The 19,632-nt window shown below is 44.5% G+C and overlaps 1 protein-coding gene across 1 annotated transcript in view; it reads right to left on the minus strand.

Annotated features, from left to right (window-relative positions):
- Positions 1-8,326: 8,326 nt before the first annotated feature.
- Positions 8,327-19,632, minus strand: part of LOC146810955 (uncharacterized) — a 435,109-nt gene continuing 423,803 nt past the window's right edge. The window contains exon 3 of the mRNA XM_085615019.1: positions 8,327-8,404. Coding sequence (XP_085471145.1) covers positions 8,327-8,404 — 78 coding nt within the window. The remainder of the gene's footprint in view (positions 8,405-19,632) is intronic.

Genomic DNA, 19,632 nt, shown 5'->3' on the forward strand with positions numbered 1-19,632 from the left:
TTAAGTAATAAGGTCTAAAAATGCCGCTCTTTTCAAAATTAAGACAGATTAAAACCAGAAAAGGGGTACTCGAAGAAGCTGTTCCCATTCCACCTAGGGACACTCCAGGGTACTTTATGTATCATAAGCATGGCCTAGATGCCGTATTATTTCTTGATTTATGGGTGGACTACACCAAAGATTTACCAGAAAGTCAGAGGTGGCCCGCAGCTGGGACCTGGGATGCAGATTGCATCATGAGAGTAGAAGAAGAATTATGGAAAAAGAAAGCCAGACAGTCACAGAAAGATGCCATTGAATTATGGCGTAAAGAATCATATAGACGTACAGAAAAGGCGCTCAGACAGGAAGAGAAAAGTAGGGAGAATTCGAATAAAGCCCGAGAAAATATGTTAATTGAGGAAGGTACCCGAGTAAAAGCAGAACAAGTAGACAGACAAAGAAACACCCTTATGAATGGTATGTATCCTCTTCTGGCCGAAGGGTTACCTCAGGCCACCCCGGAAATACAGAAAGACTTGACACCTCCATTACTCCCGATAAAAGCACATCCCAAAACCGCAAAAGATGTTTTCCTTTCTTCCTATTTAGATGATGTAGCTCCTGAATATGCTAATGTTCCGCCACACACACCGCCTACCGATGGTGCTCAACGCCAAGATCATCCGTCTGTATCCCCGCAACAACAAACTCCTACGCACATTCCCACAGGTCCATCTGTTTCTACCGTTTTTCCTACATCTACAGTTTCTATCTTACATCCAACAAATCCTTTCGTGCCTAAGACGTATGAAAGACACGAAAATGAAAATGCTTGTGGCTCAGTCAGTTCCAGCTGATGGTCATAAAAAGGGTGATTCCGCAGGTCCGGCGAAAGGGGCATGCAACTATTGTAAACAACAAGGTCATTATATACACGATTGTGCAGTTCTGAAACATAATATCGCCACGGGTAAAACCCAGGAAAGACCACGTCCACCTAGACAGGATCAGAATCAACCACAAATCCCTCAGCATGCACAATCTAGGCCAGCTCCGCAACAGGCAGCTCCACAACAGACCGTAGCTACATCACAGCAGCAGCCTATTGCTGCCACACAAGCAACGACACAACAGATGTACCAGTATGCACAAACTGATTATCCCGATTATCAGCGATACACATGAAATAGCCTAGAGAGGGAAGTTGGCTTACCCCTTATCGAGGTTCCTGTAGATCAAGAGGGACCTTAAGTACATAGTGAACTATTAGGGGAAGACAGAAAGTTTTTACTTGATACAGGGGCAAGCAGAACAACTATACGACGCAGTGAAGTTCCAGGGGCACCCCTCTCAGGCTCACAGAATATTTCCCTTGGATTCTCAGGAAAGCCTATCATTAATGAAGTATCGCAACCCCTTCCACTTACGGTTGGTCCATTGACACGAACTACAGATTTATTGCTTACTAAATCATGTCCAGAAAACTTGTTAGGTATAAAAACATTGAAAGCTCTAGGAGCTATAATATGTTGTTCTCCGGATGGAGTACGATTATTTTTACGTGACTTCAAAGGTCACTACGTGTCCAGAGACATGGATCACCGGCTGCAGAATTTACCTACACATTTATGGGCACAAGGCCCTACTGATGTTGGTTGCATGAACATTACACCATATCGAGTCACACTAAAAACAGGAGTGGTACTACCACGAATGCGACAATACAAGTTACCACCAGATGCTGTTGTGGCTTTGCTGCAAATCATTGACGAGCTCATTGCACAAGGAGTGGTTGTGGAAACCGACTCCAATGTATGTAATTCCCCGATAATTCCGATTCTTAAAAGAACGGATCCAAAAGCACCACCAGTATATCGATTAGTTATTGATCTGCGCGAATTAAATAAATGTATTGTACCACAATACCCTGTGGTCCCAGATATCTCTTCATTATTAACAGCTATTGATTCAGAAGCAACGTTCTTTACTGTAATTGATCTCAAGAATGCCTTCTTTAGCGTCCCAATAGATCCGGAAAGTCAATATTTGTTCGGATTCAGTTTAAATGGACGAAGTTTTAAATTCACACGCGCACCTCAAAGATTCACAGAAAGCACCAGCATCTATAGCCAAGCACTGAAACGAGAACTTGACAGTATCCACATGCCAGTTAACACTGCCCTGCTTCAATATGTCGATGATCTGCTGATCACCGCCCGAAGCGAACCTGAATGTGAAAAAGCATCACTGATGGTTTTACAGTTTCTAGCCAAAAAGGGGCACAAGGTGTCCCCTTCTAAGCTGAAATTCTGTGTCCAGCAAGTTGTTTACCTTGGGCACTTGCTGTCCAAGGAGGGAAGACAGCTTACACCCGACCGCATCCAGTTAATTGCTAACATGCCACCACCTAAGACACAAAAGGAGGTGCGGGCTTTTATAGGCCTCACTTCATACTGTAGGCAGTGGATCCCTCAATATGCATTTCTAGCAAAACCACTCATTCAGTTGACAACACAGGAGGCAGCCACATCGACTGTCCTCCCTTGGACTCAAGAACATACGCAAACCTTTGAAAGCTTAAAGAAAGCTTTATGTCAAGCACCTGTTTTAGCAACACCATGTTACAGTAAGCCTTTTACACTCTTTGTTACAGAACGCGAAGGTACTGCCTTGTCAGTACTCACTCAGGAACAAGCAGGATCACACAAACCATGTGCTTATTTTTCTAGTACATTAGATCCCGTAGCTCAGGCTCTTCCTGCGTGCCTGAAATCAGTGGCAGCAACAGCTTTAGCAATCAGACAAAGCGATGCCATAGTATTAGGACATCAATTGACAGTACAAGTACCACACGCAGTAGAGGTTCTCTTGAACCGCACACAAACACAACACTTGACTATAGCAAGACTCACCGGTTATGAATTAACATTGTTTCAGCCACACATAGAAATCAGACGTTGTAATACATTAAACCCTGCCACACTTTTGCCAGTAAACGGAACAGATCCATTAGCACATGATTGTATTGAAGTCATTACTATCACGACGAAACCCAGACAAGATTTGACAGATATCCCTTTATCAGATCCGGACCTAACATTGTATGTAGATGGTTCATGTATGAGAACAAGTACAGGAGAGTTAGTGGCCGCTTACGCAGTCACGACAGACACTGAAGTCATTGAAACAAATTGTATTAACACCCTGTCAGCTCAAGCAGCAGAGCTCATCGCTCTGACACAAGCCTGTATTCAAGCCAAAAATAAGAAAGTCAACATATACACAGATTCACGTTATGCATTCGGAGTCGTCCATGACTTCGGCGTACTGTGGCGAGAGAGAGGTTATTTAACTTCTCACGGTACCCACATCCAACACGGACCCCTCATTCAAGCTCTATTAGACGCAATTCATCTACCTACTGCAATATCGATTATGAAATGCAAGGCCCATACGAAAGTTACCGATATCATTTCCCAGGGTAACGACCTAGCTGACAGAACAGCTAAACAGACTGCTCAGAACCAGACTCATACAACTGACACGACAAAGACAATAGTTCCGACACCAACACATTGCATGACAGTTAAGGATCCCGCCCTTGATGTAATTGACATACAGACACATGCTACACCAGAAGAAATAAAGAAATGGACTGAATTAGGAGGGATCCAAACGGATCAAGGATGGATGACGAAGGGAAAATCTATATGGTTTCTTCCCGACTCCATGGTTCAAGTCATCATTAACACAATACATAGTCCAGCGCACCTAGGAGAAAAAGCTATGCTAGACAGCATTCAACACATTTGGTTCAACAAACACTTGCGAGCAGCAGCCAAACAGAAAGTACGTACTTGTATGATATGTTGTCAGTTTAATCCAGGTAAAAGCATTCCCGTAGAGCAGGGTGGATTTCAACCTCCCGATCACCCTTTTGAAGTCCTCCAGATGGATTATATCCAGATGGAACGATGTCGAGGATTCAAATATGTTCTCGTAGTTGTCTGTGCTCTTTCCCGTTGGACAGAAGCCTACCCGGTTTCAGATTACACTGCCCCGACTACTGCCAAACAGCTAGTTCGAGAATTCTTCCCACGGTACGGTTTGCCTCGTATCGTGTACTCAGATAACGGCCAGCCATTCTCATCCGAACTAATGAAACACGTTTCACTTCTGTTAGGTTACCAATGGAAATTCCACTGTGTCCGACATCCCGAGGCAGCAGGTCTCGTGGAACGTCATAATCAAACTCTGAAAATGAGATTGTCCAAAGTATGTAGAGAAAAAGGTGTCGATTGGATAGTAGCCTTACCAGTTGCGCTCTTTTACATGAGAATGGTAGCACATTCTCGAACAGGGCTATCCCCGTATGAGGTGATCTTCGGTAGACCACCAAATATGTGGGGGACGCCTATACCTCGTAAAATCACTGATGTTGACTGTAATATGCTGACAGATTACCTGGCTTCCTTGATGTCTGCACTACAATCTTGTCGTTCACAGGTAGCTGCAGCTTTTCCCGATAACACTGAGGTGAAGCCCCATGACGTGGTTCCAGGTGACCTGGTTCTTGTGAGGAATTTCGACCGGAAGACCCAGCTGGAGCCTAGGTGGCAGTCGCCCAAGCTCGTCTTGCTGACCACAAGGACAGCCGTGAAGATTGAGGGACGTAAAGGGTGGTTGCACTCGAGCCATATCAAAAAAATTTATGGACTACCGTCCGATGTGAACACTCAGCCCTGCATTCCCTCACAGACAGACTCAAAGCTCCCCTTGGTTGAAAGGACGGAAAACGAACTCTATAAACTGAAACTAAGGTCTAGCAAGTCAGACAATTTGATTGTTTAAGTCCTCTCCAAGGTGAATCGGTTGAATTTGTCTCTGACATGTATCCTCTAGACCGAAATAGAGAGAGAAATAGACAGATACAGCTTAAAAAACATGCGTACTGTAAATCGCTTCGTAGTCACTGCATAGTGACATTATTAATTTTGTTTTTTCTAAGTCTTCTGATCATCATTTCTAGTGTATTGCTACATATGTATTACCCTATTTCTAAGCGTGCTTACAATGCTACTGCTGAACATTCTTTTAGCGAATTACCTCCGCATGAGTTGTCTTATAGATTTGCGCTGCGCAACAACACTTTTATTAGTATGTTACATCATTCCCATCAGACCAACAATGCTACCAATTGTTGGATATGTGGCCGACTCCCTCCCTATCAGAACTATAAGGGAGTTTTGCCTCTCTTTCCGTATCCGTTCACACACAATGGCTCCTGTGGAGCATGGTTTAGTTTAATTAATTCCCTAGATTCAAATTCCGTAGTTTATCAAGACAACTGGGTATGGGGAAACCTGAACCTAGTTTTGCTTAAAGTCTGCTACCCTAACAAGGAGGGACTTCCCAAAAGAACAGGAACTGATCTAGAAAATGAAGTATATGGATTAGGTAACTTTACACTTAACCTCATGATTCTGAATGTTGAATCCGAAGCTACACCAATCTTGCCCGCTATGTCAGTATTTCCAGTTAAAGGTGAATTATGTGTAAGAAAGAATGGTTCCATACACATGGGCCATAGTAAATGTACCACTGTGATAAAATTCAGTGATCAAGGCAAGTCTACATTCAGAGCTTCTCGTCATTCCTACTTCATATGTGGCCAGACTGCATATATACGTTTACCTCTAGATTGGGATGGTACCTGTTACATAGCATTCCTTCTGCCACCTGTTTTCCTAGCCCCTCCTGACTATCACAGAAATACCCATTTAGTACACAATAGACAGCAGAGAGATCTCCCGATTGTCGATTACACTGAAACGGCATGGGAGCAATACACAGATTTCAATAAAGGTTTCTTTCCCTATATAGGTACAGTCACTAATAGTAAACTGATACGTAGATTAACTAGAACCCTTGAAGCAGTAGTGAATGAGACTACTTCCGCCCTAGGCAACTTAACAGAGGAGCAGTCTGCGATGCGGATTGTTGTGCTTCAAAATCGTCTTGTCCTTGACGTCATCCTGGCCGATAGGGGCGGAGCTTGTAGGGTCATCGGATCAAGTTGCTGTGTTTTCATACCAGAAAACTCGCCGTCAGTATATAAAGCCATAACTCGCCTTCATAAGATTATAAGCCAGATACACCAGAGTCCAGGCACCTGGACTTGGTCCGGTTGGTTCTGGAGCGTGTTGTCAGCCTGGGGATGGAGGATTCTATCCTTCCTAGGTATTGGCTTTCTCATACTATTCAGTTGCTGCTTATGTCTACAATGTGGGCCAGCGATTTGTGGTCTGTGTGCCACATCGTGTATCCCGCCTTCAAGTTTTCATTCAAGATCCCGGAAGAAGAAAGAAGAACAAATGATGCTATATGAACAGATTGATGGATTGATGAAGATCGATATCTCCTGAGGGTCCGTAGGGGACAAGGAGGGAATGAGGAAATATGAATTTTATGATCAGTTATGTCCCCTATCTTAGACCCCAACGGCTCCATGTACATGCTACAAGTACATGTATGTTCCCTCCAGTTCCAGTTATGAAGACGCAAATACATGTGTGTCCACCGTCAACATGTCCTCTTTCAGATCCGCCATGACTGAGTCGGATATTCCGTTCCTAAGTATGAAAGGCCACCGACTTTATGTGGTTCACTTTCCACGTTTTACAGTTCAGGCTAGTAGGCCCTGGAGTCTGCCATCAAGCCTTTTCCTGCCTTCTGCCTCTGAAAGCTCCAGTCCGAGCCCGCATCTGTATCCATGAACTTTGTCCTACTCCCTGCGCGGCTAACGGTGCCTGATCCGGCCTGTTGCCTGCCAAAAACTGTATTTCACCTTCAAGATTATCTGCTCCGCTCCTCATCCGATGCATTCCTGTCTAGTAGTTTAGGTAAACATTCTTCCAGCTACCGAGCAAAGGGCCAGGCCTCACTGTCCTCATGCAAGTAATTCATAGCCCCTGTTACTATGGAGGATTCTTACCCCCTTGCATCTCATGTAGACACTTAGACGCTTGTACACGCACTAACAGTCAGTATAGAATAGATTCCGTCCGAGAGACCTTTCCTTTTGGATAATACAGTTCTTTAAACATAAGATATTAGATATGATTTGGGATTAGGTTGACATGACCCCCCAGACTTCTGTCTCCACATGTAGAGCTAAATGTCAAGTCCCCTTCACCCTCTAGTTGCACGTCAATCACACGTCATGCGGCTGCGCACGCATCTCTGCCAAGTATTTCTGCTGACATTGCAGGATTCTCTTATGGATCCACCCACCTGTGACATCATGTTTAATGACGTTTCTAGTCTACGCCTATGTTTACGCCTTTTTTCATTACGTATGTGTATTATTATCTATATTATCAGCTGTTACGCCTCCTGCATCTGTCTTAATGTAATGCTTTTCATATAAATATCTTTACTTGTCAATAATGTATTGCCTTCCCTTCTTGAACCCTCGTGGTGATGGAATTTGATGCCTATGGTTCGAACCATAATTCCTTGTAAGGAATAAAGCCTTTCAGAACCTCTAATACCACGGATTCTGCCTCTTATTTTGACTGAGTTATTCTTACTAGACTTTACTGCATAAAAAATAGTACAGGTAATTAAATATTTACCACAGTGGGACCATGCCACCTACATAGTTCTGAATTTTACAGTACCACAGGATCCTCAGGTGCAGGCCTCTGCGGTGCAAGGGACTCTCCACCAGAGTCCTCCTCCCTCCCTGTGGCGCTGGCAGATGGTGTTGCAACAGATGTTGTGGCCACACAGGGAGGTGTGGACAGGTTTGTGCTGATCTGGCTGAGGCATTGGGGTATGTCCCAATGCACCACAGTAAGGGCATCCCACTTTGCCTCCATGCAGGCATGGTGGGCAGCCTGCTCCTGTTGTATGTCCTTGAGTATCCCCACTACCTGGCCAAATCCTCCGGTGCTATCCTGGTAGGCATCTATGATGTGTGCCAGTTGGGGGTCATCATGAAGTCCAGACCCCTCTGCAAGGTGCACCCTCTGCCTCCCACCCCTCCCAGCACCCCTATCCACATGGGCAAGACCAGCGGCGTGCCGCACAGGTGACACTGGGACCCCTTGGGTGGTGTTGCTGGTGGTGTTTGCTGTAGCTTCCGGGGGGTCCTGCGTCTCTGTGCTGTGGGTGTTCAGTGGCCTTGGTCTGTCCGTGTTGGCAGGGGTGCCCTGTTGGTTTCCAGATGCTGGAGGCGTGGGTACAGGGGGTGCAGATGTTGATGCTGCTGGTGCTGCATGATGACTCACACCGGAGGGGCCAGGTTGGTCGTCGTCATCCGAAGAGGAAAGAGACATAGTCAAACCAGAGAGCTCAGTGTCCACCAGAGTCTGGGACTGGGACTCCTCTTCATTTGGTACTGGGTCCCCAGCACCACCTGTGTTTGGAAGAGACACACAATGTAAGTTATGTTTCTACAGGCATAAATGGTTCACAAACATGACATATTCTACTGTACGTGCCTGCCTGTACACTGCTTTTTTCCGGCTTGTCACGGACAGAGATTGATATTGTTGTAGCACATTGCCCAGTCATAAAGAAACATTTCAATGTGCATGTCGAAGTGTGTGCATGCCCAGCTCATGGATAGATTTGTCTGTACATGACCATTGCTACTCAAGGGCCATCACTTTGCTGACACAGGTGTGTCATCCCTGTACACATGTGAGCTTTAACAAGGACATACGTGCTATTCCACTGGGGATATGTTGTACTATTGGAGCATGTGTGGTAGCAGAGTTTGCTAGTCTTTGTGTGCCACATTGGAGTATTGGTACGACATGGTCATAGTCTGGTATGCCTGTGATCTCTTTGGAGGAAGTGTTTTCTTCCAGTGTTCCTAGTTCCCATCTCATGTCATACAAGTGATGATGTCACCATCGTTAATGAGTCTGGTGCTGAGTTTTGTACGTGCATATGTGATTTGACTTGTCAATGTTCCACATGATGACATGGATTTGGCAAGGTAGCACTCTGGCTTTTCAATGCTCATGACAGTGAGGGCCGGTGGTGTGTGTGTTGCAGTTTGGCTGCTGTGAGTAGCATGTCTCCTCCAATGCTGTCCATGTTTGACCTTGTGTCTACAGTGTCTATGTCAGTGAGTGGTGTGTTGTGTGAATGATCCTATGTTTCAGCACGATGTAGGGGTGGAATGCAGCTCACAACAGCACGGGCCAGATCACTATTTTCCCTACGGCTCGGTCGTACGGCTTGTATTTCGTACGTGTCGGTTGTAATTCACATGCGCTGCATCGTACTACACGGGTCGTACGGTGCTGGTCCGTGTCGGTCGGTCTCCGGTCCGGGTCCGTGTCAGTCGGTATGTTTTGCGATCGGAATCGGCCCTTTGTGCCCTCATTGATAGAGAACTGTCTCTGCTGAATCCCTTTAGCCAGAATGTTCTCTTTTATTCTATAGTCAACAAAGTTGGTCAAAATTTTACGAGGGTACTTAGAGTTAGGAATGGGATGAGCAGGAATCCAATATGCCCTAGCTAATGTCAAATCTCCAGTGAAATCCAGGAGCACTTTTTGCTTAAGGAATGTTTCAACCCATAAGAGGTTATTGGTTCCCTCACTCCCCTCGGGCACTCCAATAATCCGAAGATTTTATGGATCGTAGAGCTCATCTGATCCTCAAGGTGAGCTATCCTTGACTCAGCTTCTTGCAGTCTTGCGGGAATGCCTGCAAATGATTCTTCGATTTTTTCCAGCCTCAGATGGAGCGCGGCTGTCTCATGTTCCTGGGCTGTTTCATATCCCTAATCTCATCCAATATGAGATTAAGTAAAGTTTTAATCGTTTAAAAAATATAGAAGTCATTAATATTGTTTGCAAAAATAACAATTGTTTAAAATTATAACTGTTATGTATTTTATTTTATATTTTAAATGTATGTGATGTATGTTTTTTTGTATAAATATTATTTATGTTTTTTCATACATGTGTCAAATTTTTATTTTTATTAAATTTCGCGTTTTTAAGTTCTGTTGCGGTTTGTGGGTTTATAGGCGAATAGGGTGGGAAGTCATTTAAATACAATAAATTAATGAATATTTTTTATTTATTACATTTAGATTTTATAGTGTTCATTGTGGGACGTAATTTATTTGTAATTAATTATTGATTGATTGTTAATTATTATTAATTAATTGATAATTAATGATGCTAATTGTGTAATTTTCTGTTTAGGTGCGGGTTGTGGGGCTTACAGGGGTAAAGGGTGGGAAGTCATTTATTTTCGATTAATTAATAGTTAGTTGTTAATTTATATTAATTAATTGCCTGAAAATTAATTATGGAAATTGTGTAGTTACTATTTGGTGCCGGTTGTGGGGTTTATTGGGGTAAAGGGTGGTAAGTAATGTATGTTTAATTAATTAATAATTGGTTGATCATTAATGTTAATTAATAAATTGATATTTAATTGAGGTAGTTGTTTAAATTTTCTTGTGTGTGAGTATTACTTTTTTTAGGGGTAAAGGGTGAGGAATAAATTAATTGTATTTACTTTATAATTTGTTTTTATATACTAGTTTATTTTATTGAAAATAAGTTTTAATTGTGTAATTAACTTTTTTACAGTTTAATTCTACCAGTGGTTTGTGGGGATTATAGGGGTAAAGTGTGGTAAGTTTAATCATTTTTATGTTTTAATTTGTTCTTTAATTAACAAAATTTATTTTATTGGTATTTATATTACCTATGTAAGTACATTTTTTTAAAAATAAAATTTAGATGTGGGTTGTGAATTGTGTGGTGTTATAGGGTAGGAAATAAAAAAAGTAAATTTATGTAATAATTAATGTTTTTGTTTCTAAATATTTTCTAATTAAAAATATTTATTTGTTAGAATTTTTATTTTATTTATTGTAATATTTGTAGGTATTTGTCACATGCATTTAACATTATAAGAGATCTGCTCTTCCCCAGCTGCCCCGTCGTGCCGTGCTCTGCCTCTGGTCCCTCCCAGGCAGGGTTTGAGACCACACCTTTCTGGTGCCCGTTGCTGCGTTGCCCCCTGCTTGTGGCGGTATTGTTTAACTTTTAGTTCTCCCTGCATTATGCCCTTATTGTGGTCATATTTTTAACGCTGTTTTCCCCCTGATATTTTCAATTCCTTTTCTGTTTTGTCTGTTAATTTTGTAAATTCAGTTTTTCTGTTTTTAAATTCTGTTCCCTGCTTGTGCCTGTGCCCTTCTGTTTTCCTGTCATGCTCCCGCCGAAACCTCTCCCCTCTAAATGCCCCCGCTCCCACCTGCACATCCCTCCCCTACTTAATGGTGGCTTATGTGCGGTTATGCAGTGGACGCGCTGCTGACACGTCGAAGGTGCGCCTAAGGCAAGCCCGTCGGCGCCCGCCCGCCACCAGCGCCAGGAACCCTGGACCTCCGACCATCTGCAGCTACGACACTATCACCCTCCTCGCACTCAACCACGGAAGACTCAGGAACTGCCAACAGGCCGCACCAAACACAACTCATGTCCAGTTCTCCTGCCTCCACTGCCGCCAGACCTTCGCCACCACCCCTGCCTCCAACACCCTGACGCCAGCTCCAGAGACACCCTGAGATGCATCCTCCTCAAGGTGCGCTCCATGCACAAACATGCCATAGAAATCTAGAACCTACTTGACTCACCCTTCATCGCCTTCTTCACGGAAACCAGGTCCAACGCCTCCTCCGCCCCTAACATCAACAACGCAATCCCGAACCAATACAAGATCCAGAGGAAGGAGCACCCAAACCACCCAGGAGGGGGCCTCGTCATCACCCACAAGAGCACACTCCGCTTCTCCACCACCAGCGAAACCTTCCTCGCAGTCGAACACCTGCACTTCAAGATCAAGACCACCCCCAAAGCCACACTCCGAGGGACCCTCGTCTACAGGCCACCCGGACACTCTTTGCCACCACCATCACAGACTTCATCGCACTCCACGCCATCGCTTCACTTAACTACATACTCATTGGAGACCTGAACTTCCATCTCGACAACCCCAACGACCACCACTCCACCACCCTCCGAGACAACCTCGCCGACATCAGACTCAAACAACTCATCACCACACCAACCCACAGAGCAGAACACACCCTTGACCCCATCTTCGCCGCAGGAAACAATGTTCACTTCAGCCACACAACGCAACCCCTATGGACTGACCACCACTGCATACACTTCACCGTCGACAAACCCAAAGCACACAGACGTGCCCCGTGCCCACTGCGGAGGAACTGGAGCAAGGATACCGAGGATCAACTTAACTCCACCCTCACCCGAGGCAACCACACCAGGGCACCCAACGCTAACAGTGCAGCTAGGGGACCCCACACCTGGATCTCCAACTGAGCAGGCGAGCTTGCCCGCTTCGCAACCCCAGCAAACAGTGTCCCAGGAAAGCCGCTTGGTACACCACCGATCTCCAGGAAGCCAGGAGCACCTGCAGGCGCCTGGAAAAGAACTGGAGAAACACCAAGACAACCAAAAACTACTCCACCTACAAGGACGTCATGACAAACTACCACCACCAAATCAGAACCACCAAGAGTAATTTTATCCACACCAAAATTCTCACCAACTCCAAGGAACTCTTTAGTGTCATTCAGGAGTTCACCAACCCACGCAGCGAAGCCACAGACGTTGCCCCATCACAGGACCTCTGCGACAAACTTGGAACCTACTTCCACCTCAAAATCAAAAACCTCTTCGGCAACTTCATCGACCGCACACCAGATACCCCAGCCAGACCCCCGCCCCCCAGATACACCAGCCGTCCCACCATCACCAACTGGACACCCATCACCACCGAAGACACCGCCTCAACCATGAAAGGCATCCACTCAGGGTCCCCCACCGACCCCTGCCCTCCTCAAATCTACCATAGAGCCGCAGGCCACCATCGCACACAAACTACAACGAGCCATCAACACCACCTTCAAAACAGGCACCTTCCCAGACGACTGGAAACGCGCCGAAGTCAGACCCCTGCTGAAGAAGCCCACAGTGGACCCCACCGACCTCAAGAACTACCGGCCCATCTCGCTCCTCCCCTTCACAGCCAAAGTTTCAGAGAAAACAGTCAACAGGGAATTAACACGGATCATCTAAAAGAACGCCATCCTCAACCCGTCCCAATCCGGATTCCAAAGCAACCACAGCACCAAGACCGTCCTACTCGCCGCCACAGACGACATCCGCATCTTCCTACAGCAAGGCCACTCCACAGCCCTCATTTTACTTGACCTATCGGCGGCCTTCGACACCGTCTCCAACCGCACACTAGTTGCAAGACTACACGACACCGGCATACAAGGAGCAGCCCTGGACTGGGTCCGATAATTCCTCACCAGAAGAAGTTAAAGGATCAGACTGCCACCCTTCCTCTACGATCCCATGAAAATCACCTGCGGAGTCCCACAGGGCTCATCTCTTAGCCCGACCCTCTTCAACAGCTACATGGCCCTCCTTGTGGCCATCGTCCGACAACACAGCTTCAACATCATATCCTACGCCGACAACACCCAGCTCATCCTCTCCCTCACCAAAGACCCCGCCAAACTCAACTTCCAGAAAGGAATGCAAGACGTCGCAGTCTGGATGACCAACAGCTGGCTGAAACTCAACGTCGAGAAAACAGAAGTCCTCTTTCTGGGAACCACCCCCTCGGCATAGGACAACACCTCGTGGCCAACCGCCCTTGGAAGCCCACTGTTAGACCTGGCATATTGGCGTGAGTCTCCCTTCCATTTTTCACTGTGCCTCATGTATTTTTTGTTGGTGTTTGTTGCTCAGGGCACTGTGCCACTGCTGTCCAGTGCCACAGTGCAAGTGCTCCCGTTTGTAAATTAATGTATGATTGGTTGGTTTGGTTTACCTGTCAGACCCTAGTACAGTGCACCACGAGTGCCCAGGGCTTGTAATCCAAATACTGCTGGTGGGCGTGCAGCACTGGTTGTGCCACCCACAGAAGCAGCCTGTAAACATGTGTCTAGGTCTGCCATTGCAGAGCCTGCGTGCAGTCTGGTACTGTCATGCTGACTGTGCAAGTGCACCCACTTGCCAGTCCCTAAACCTTCCCTTTCCTTCATATCAGACACCCCTATGGTAGGCCCAAGGGCAGGGTGCATTGTAAGGATAAGGTAAGACATGCCCCGGTGTGTGTGGCATGTTCTAATAGTGAATTACAGCCATTTTCGTGTTTCACTATTGCAAGGCTACCTGTTCTCCATAGGCCAGAATGGGCAGTTTGGTTATTACATCTTATAATTCTAACTGACTCAGAGAACATGGTAGAAATTCGAATTAAGGATGCCTGAACTCAGGATGATAAAACACATCTTTTAGTGAAGTTGGTTTTCACATTCTGTGTTTGAAAATGCCACTTTTAGAAAGTAGGCATTTTCTTGTCTAACCATTCAAACCTGCCTCTGCTAGGCTGTGTGTATTCCTTTGTCTGGAGTTTGAGTGACAGGGCTGGGGAAATCTAGGAGACAGGGTGAGGTGTCCCAGTGGTATATAGAGAGATCTGGATCCCGATGGGTGGGAGGAGTTGCACCTGGGATCTGAATAGGGCTGTGCCTGCCTTCCACAATGCTGGCTCCAACTCCTGGGGAGCGGCTGATGTCTCTGCCCTGCACAGTGAATGAAGAGAAGGAATCCTGTCAACAAAGTGCTCCAGTGCTGTACTTGCCTTCCACAATGCTGGCTCCACCTCCTGTGGGACGTCTAATGTTTCTGCCCTGCACTGTGAAAGGAAAGGAGAGGTCTGGTAAACAGAGTGCTCAGGAACTGGTTTGGACTGGGAAAAGGCCCCTCTGCCTTCAGAGGACAAAGGATTTCTGGGTATAAATATTGGGACCCTGATCCCAAGAATTTAGATCATTTTGGGAAAACAAGAAGAACCTCTGCTGAGGGAGGAACCAGAAGAAGCTGAGGAGGAAACTATCCCTGAAACTGGGGGATTGGCCTGCAGTGGTTGCCTTACTACCAAAGAGAGGAGAAAGGAACTTTGTGTGTACTTTTGCTCAACTTGTGAAGGATCTCCAAGGGCTTGGAAAAGAGCTTGCCTCCTGCTGAAGTTTCAGGAACAACAGACTTCACCCCCCAGCTCCCCAGAGTTCTTTGGAAGTGCCTGCTGCTGTTGTTGGGCCTTCTGAGGGACTGCGTGTTGCAAGGAGCTGGAAGCCTGACTCAAGAAGGACAAGCGTGCTGCCGTAGGAGCTGTTGTTGTCGCATCTCGTAAAGTGTGTCGCCGCTGCAGCATCGCATCGAGCGGAAGTGTCTCACATCATCCAGGAAGTGTCTCGCTACGCCGAAGAAGCGTGTCGTCATCGCAGCCATCGTAGCTGATGCATTGCACCGCATCAAGAGAAGAGTCTCGCATCGAGGAAGAAGCGTGTCACCATCACAGCCATCGTAGTTGTCGCATTGCGCCAAGAAAAGCGCCTCGCATCCACGGAGAAGCGTGCCGCCGTCGGAGCTGCTGTCGTTGCATCGCGTAAAGGGTTGTCGCCGCTGCAACATCGCATCGAGCGGAAGCGTCTCGCAAACGTCAGAAAAGAGTGTCGCTGCCAAGGCCACTGTCGTCGCATTGCGTAAAGTGTGTCACCGCTGCAGCTGAAGCATCGAGTCGAGTCTTCTCGCAACATCGGAGAAGCGTATCGCATCTGGAAGATCTTCACGTCTTTATTTCTTTGCACCAGAACTTTGCCGCATTTCCATCGCTGCGACATTGCTTGTCGTGGAAGCGCAACGCATCTAAAAGGTACATTGACTTAAAGTGTCGCATTTAAGAACTTAAGAGAACTAAGCAAAATTCTACCATCTAAAGTAACAGTATTGTGTGTTTTTGTCGTTTAATGGTCTTGTGGTAAATCTATATAAATAATACTTATTTTTAATATAAAACCGGTGTGGTGTCCATTTGTAGTGTTGTCACTTGGTTACTGTGTGTGTTCACAAATGCTTTACACACTGCCTCTGAGATAAGCCTGTCTGCTCGTGCCAAGCTACCAAGGGGGTGAGCAGGGGTTCTTTTAGGAGTGTACCCCCTTACCCTGACTAGAGGAGAGGGTCCCTATTTGTCACAAGTGCATACCTGTGCCAACTAGAGACCCCCAGTCTAACACCCACCTACCCCCACAGACCACGCCAAAAACCTCGGCATCGTACTCGATGCATCACTCACAATGAACTGACAGGTAAATGCCGTCACCTCCAGCTGCTTCAACACACTCTGCATCCTCCGCAAGACCTTCAGACTGAGTCAAGAAAGACGGTTACCCACGTACTCATCACCAGCAGACTGGACTATGGAAACACCCTCTACGCCAGCATCAACCAATCCCTACTCCACAACCTTGCGCTGGCCAAGACCCCGCCCATCCACAGAGCCAGAGCAGGTGGAAGATCCTTCTCACACAGTGCACCCAAAACATGGAACGAGCTACCGGCAGACATCAGGCGCGCCCCCTCCCTGAACACCTTCAGAAAACCCCTCAAGACCTGGCTCTTCGGCTAAGCAGATCTGCAACCCCCCCGCGCCTTGAGACCCTCGCTGGTGAGTAGCGCGCTTACAATCCCGATTGATTGATTGGTATTTTTTTTTAATTTGTAATATTGCATATATTTGTATTTTTAGTTTTTAATATATTTCTATCTATTTTCATTTATTTTGTTTTGTTAATAAAATAATTTTGTTGTTAATATTTTGTTTGTTTTTACTTTTGAACTGACTTGAGTGAGAATATTAATTATTACCCTTTTGCAATCCAACACTTTCCCTACTGTTGAACTGATTGGAGTGGGAATAGGAAATTTTACCCCGCCACTATCCAACACTTTTATTACTGTTGCACTCACTGGAGTTGGAATGGTAATTTTTACCCCTCCTCTATCCAACACTTTCCCAACTGTTGCACTAATTGGAGTGGGAATAGTAATTTTTACCCCTCCACTATCCAACACTTTCCCTACTGTTACAATTATTGGAGTGGGAATGGTAAATTTTATCTCTTCACAATCCAACAATTTCTCTACTGTTGCACTCACTGGAGTGGCAATAGTAATTTTTACTTCTTCGCTATCCAACACTTTCCATACTGTTGCACTCATTGGAGTGGTAATAATAATTTTTACTCCTCCGCTTCCAACACTTTCCCTACTGTTACACCTTTTGGAGGGGGAATAGTAAATGTTATCCCTCCGCTCTCCATCACTTTCCCTACTGTTGCACTCACTGGAGTGAAAATAGTAATTTATACCTCTCCGCTATCCAACACTTTCCCTATTGTTGCACTGACTAAAGTGGGAATAGTAGTAATTACCCCTCCGCTATCTTACACTTTTTCTATGGCTGCACTGACAGGAGTGCGAATAGTAAATGTTATTGGTCCGCTATCCGACACTTTCCATACTGTTGCATTCACTGAAGTGGGAATAGTAAGTTTTACCCCTCCGCTATCCAACACTTTCCCTATTCTTGCACTCACTGGAGTGGGAATAGTTATTTTTACCCCTCTGCTATCTAACACTTTCCCTACTGTTGCACTGACTGGAGTGGGAATTGTAAGTTTTACCCCTCCGCTATCCAACACTTTCCCTACTGTTGCACTCATTGGAGTGGAATAGTAATTTTTACCCGTCCGCTATCCAACACTTTCCCTACTAGTACACTCACTGGAGTGGGAATAGTAATTTTTACCACTCCGCTATCCAACACTTCCCCTACTGTTGCACTGACTGTAGTGGTAAATTTAAGTTTAAAGATTTTTAACTAGTTTAATGTTTTAATTTATAATAGAATGTATTTTTTTATAGATTTGATGTTATTGGTGTATATATATATATATATATATGCCTTGAGGTCTTCCATATATGAGATGCCTCCTCCTAAACGAGAGTTGCTTCATTGTCGATAGACCGCACGGAAGCCGGTCTCTGCTCAATTGCTTGAAAGATCTTCCCCAGTATATCCGGAAGAAAAATGAAGCCTTGTGCGGTTAAATAAATCCTTTATTCCTCAGTCAGCCATTCGCCAAATGCGTTTCGAGTGCATGGCACCCTTGTTCACTGACGCTGAGTAAAGTTTTTTTTCGGCCATTAAGCTGTGCTTTACACGTGACCATACAACTACAAAATGAGTGTATAAGAAAACAGACTCGTAGTTTTTAGAATACATATGCAATAATATGCTGTTGGCAACATGAATCACAGTCCTATGTCATTAACATTAAACTAAAATAGTAAATCGTGACCGGCAGTGATTTCACTATTATAAACATTGTTTGATTATCTATTATAGAGTATAGATTGTAAATAGTGCCCAAGTGGGCTTTCTTTGTCAAACCATATTATTATCAAACAATGTTTTTAAAGAATTTCTTGAATTTCTTCAAGCCCCAGTGGGCTGTATTGCCAATACAATGCATAAATTTATAAACAAATTAAGTCAATTAATACGGTGAAAGCTTTTCATAAAAGAAAATTTGTTAGGAACAGATTATTCAAAACTGATTATTAAAGGTGCGTGTACACCTATATGGTTTGACAAAGAAAGCCCACTTGGGCACTATTCACAATCTATAATCTATAATAGATAATCAAACAATGTTTATAATAGTGAAATCACTGCCGGTCACGATTTACTATTTTAGTTTAATGTTAATGACATAGGACTGTGATTCATGTTGCCAACAGCATATTATTGCATATGTATTCTAAAAACTACGAGTCTGTTTTCTTATACACTCATTTTGTAGTTGTATGGTCACGTTTAAGGCACAGCTAAATGGCCGCAAAAAACTTTACTCAGCGTCAGTGAACAAGGGTGCCATGCACTCGAAACGCGTTTGGCAAATGGCTGACTGAGGAATAAAGGATTTATTTAACCGCACAAGGCTTCGTTTTTCTTCTGGATATACTGGGGAAGATCTTTCAAGCAATATATATATATATATATATATATATATATATATATATATATTCACTTAAGAAACCATAGGTTTCACACATGTTATAGTTAGCTGGACATTTCACTCGTAAAAAACCAATGAAATTCCCCCGTTATAGTTAGTGCAGGCAACTATAACTCACGCGACCGCAATCCTCTGCTGATGATGTCAGATATTACATCACTGATGACATATGTGTCTTTATGAAAAATAAATATTTCTAATATATGTATAGCTAAAGATTAATGGAAGAAGACATGGGTAAATAAGTGTCTAAATACAGTGATGTAATATCTGACGTCATCAGCAGAGGATTGCGGTCGCGTGAGTTATAGTTGCCTGCACTAACTATAACAGGGGAATTTCATTGGTTTTTTACGAGTGAAATGTCCAGCTACCTATAACATGTGTGAAACCTATGGTTTTTTAAGTGAATTTGCAAGGTTTTTTAAATGCTAATTCGTAACTATAACGTGTGTGAAACCTATGGTTTTTTCAGTGAATATATAAACATATAAATATAATCTGCATATCTATATAAATATAAATTCATGCAAACATATACATATATGCATACATATGCATGGTATGTACATGAAAGTTTGAAAAACTCTAATACAAGCAAAGCTAAAAAGCCACCTAATTACAAACAGAAT

This window comes from Triturus cristatus, chromosome 7 (assembly GCF_964204655.1).
Source record: "Triturus cristatus chromosome 7, aTriCri1.1, whole genome shotgun sequence".
Classification (NCBI taxonomy): Eukaryota; Metazoa; Chordata; class Amphibia; order Caudata; family Salamandridae; genus Triturus; species Triturus cristatus.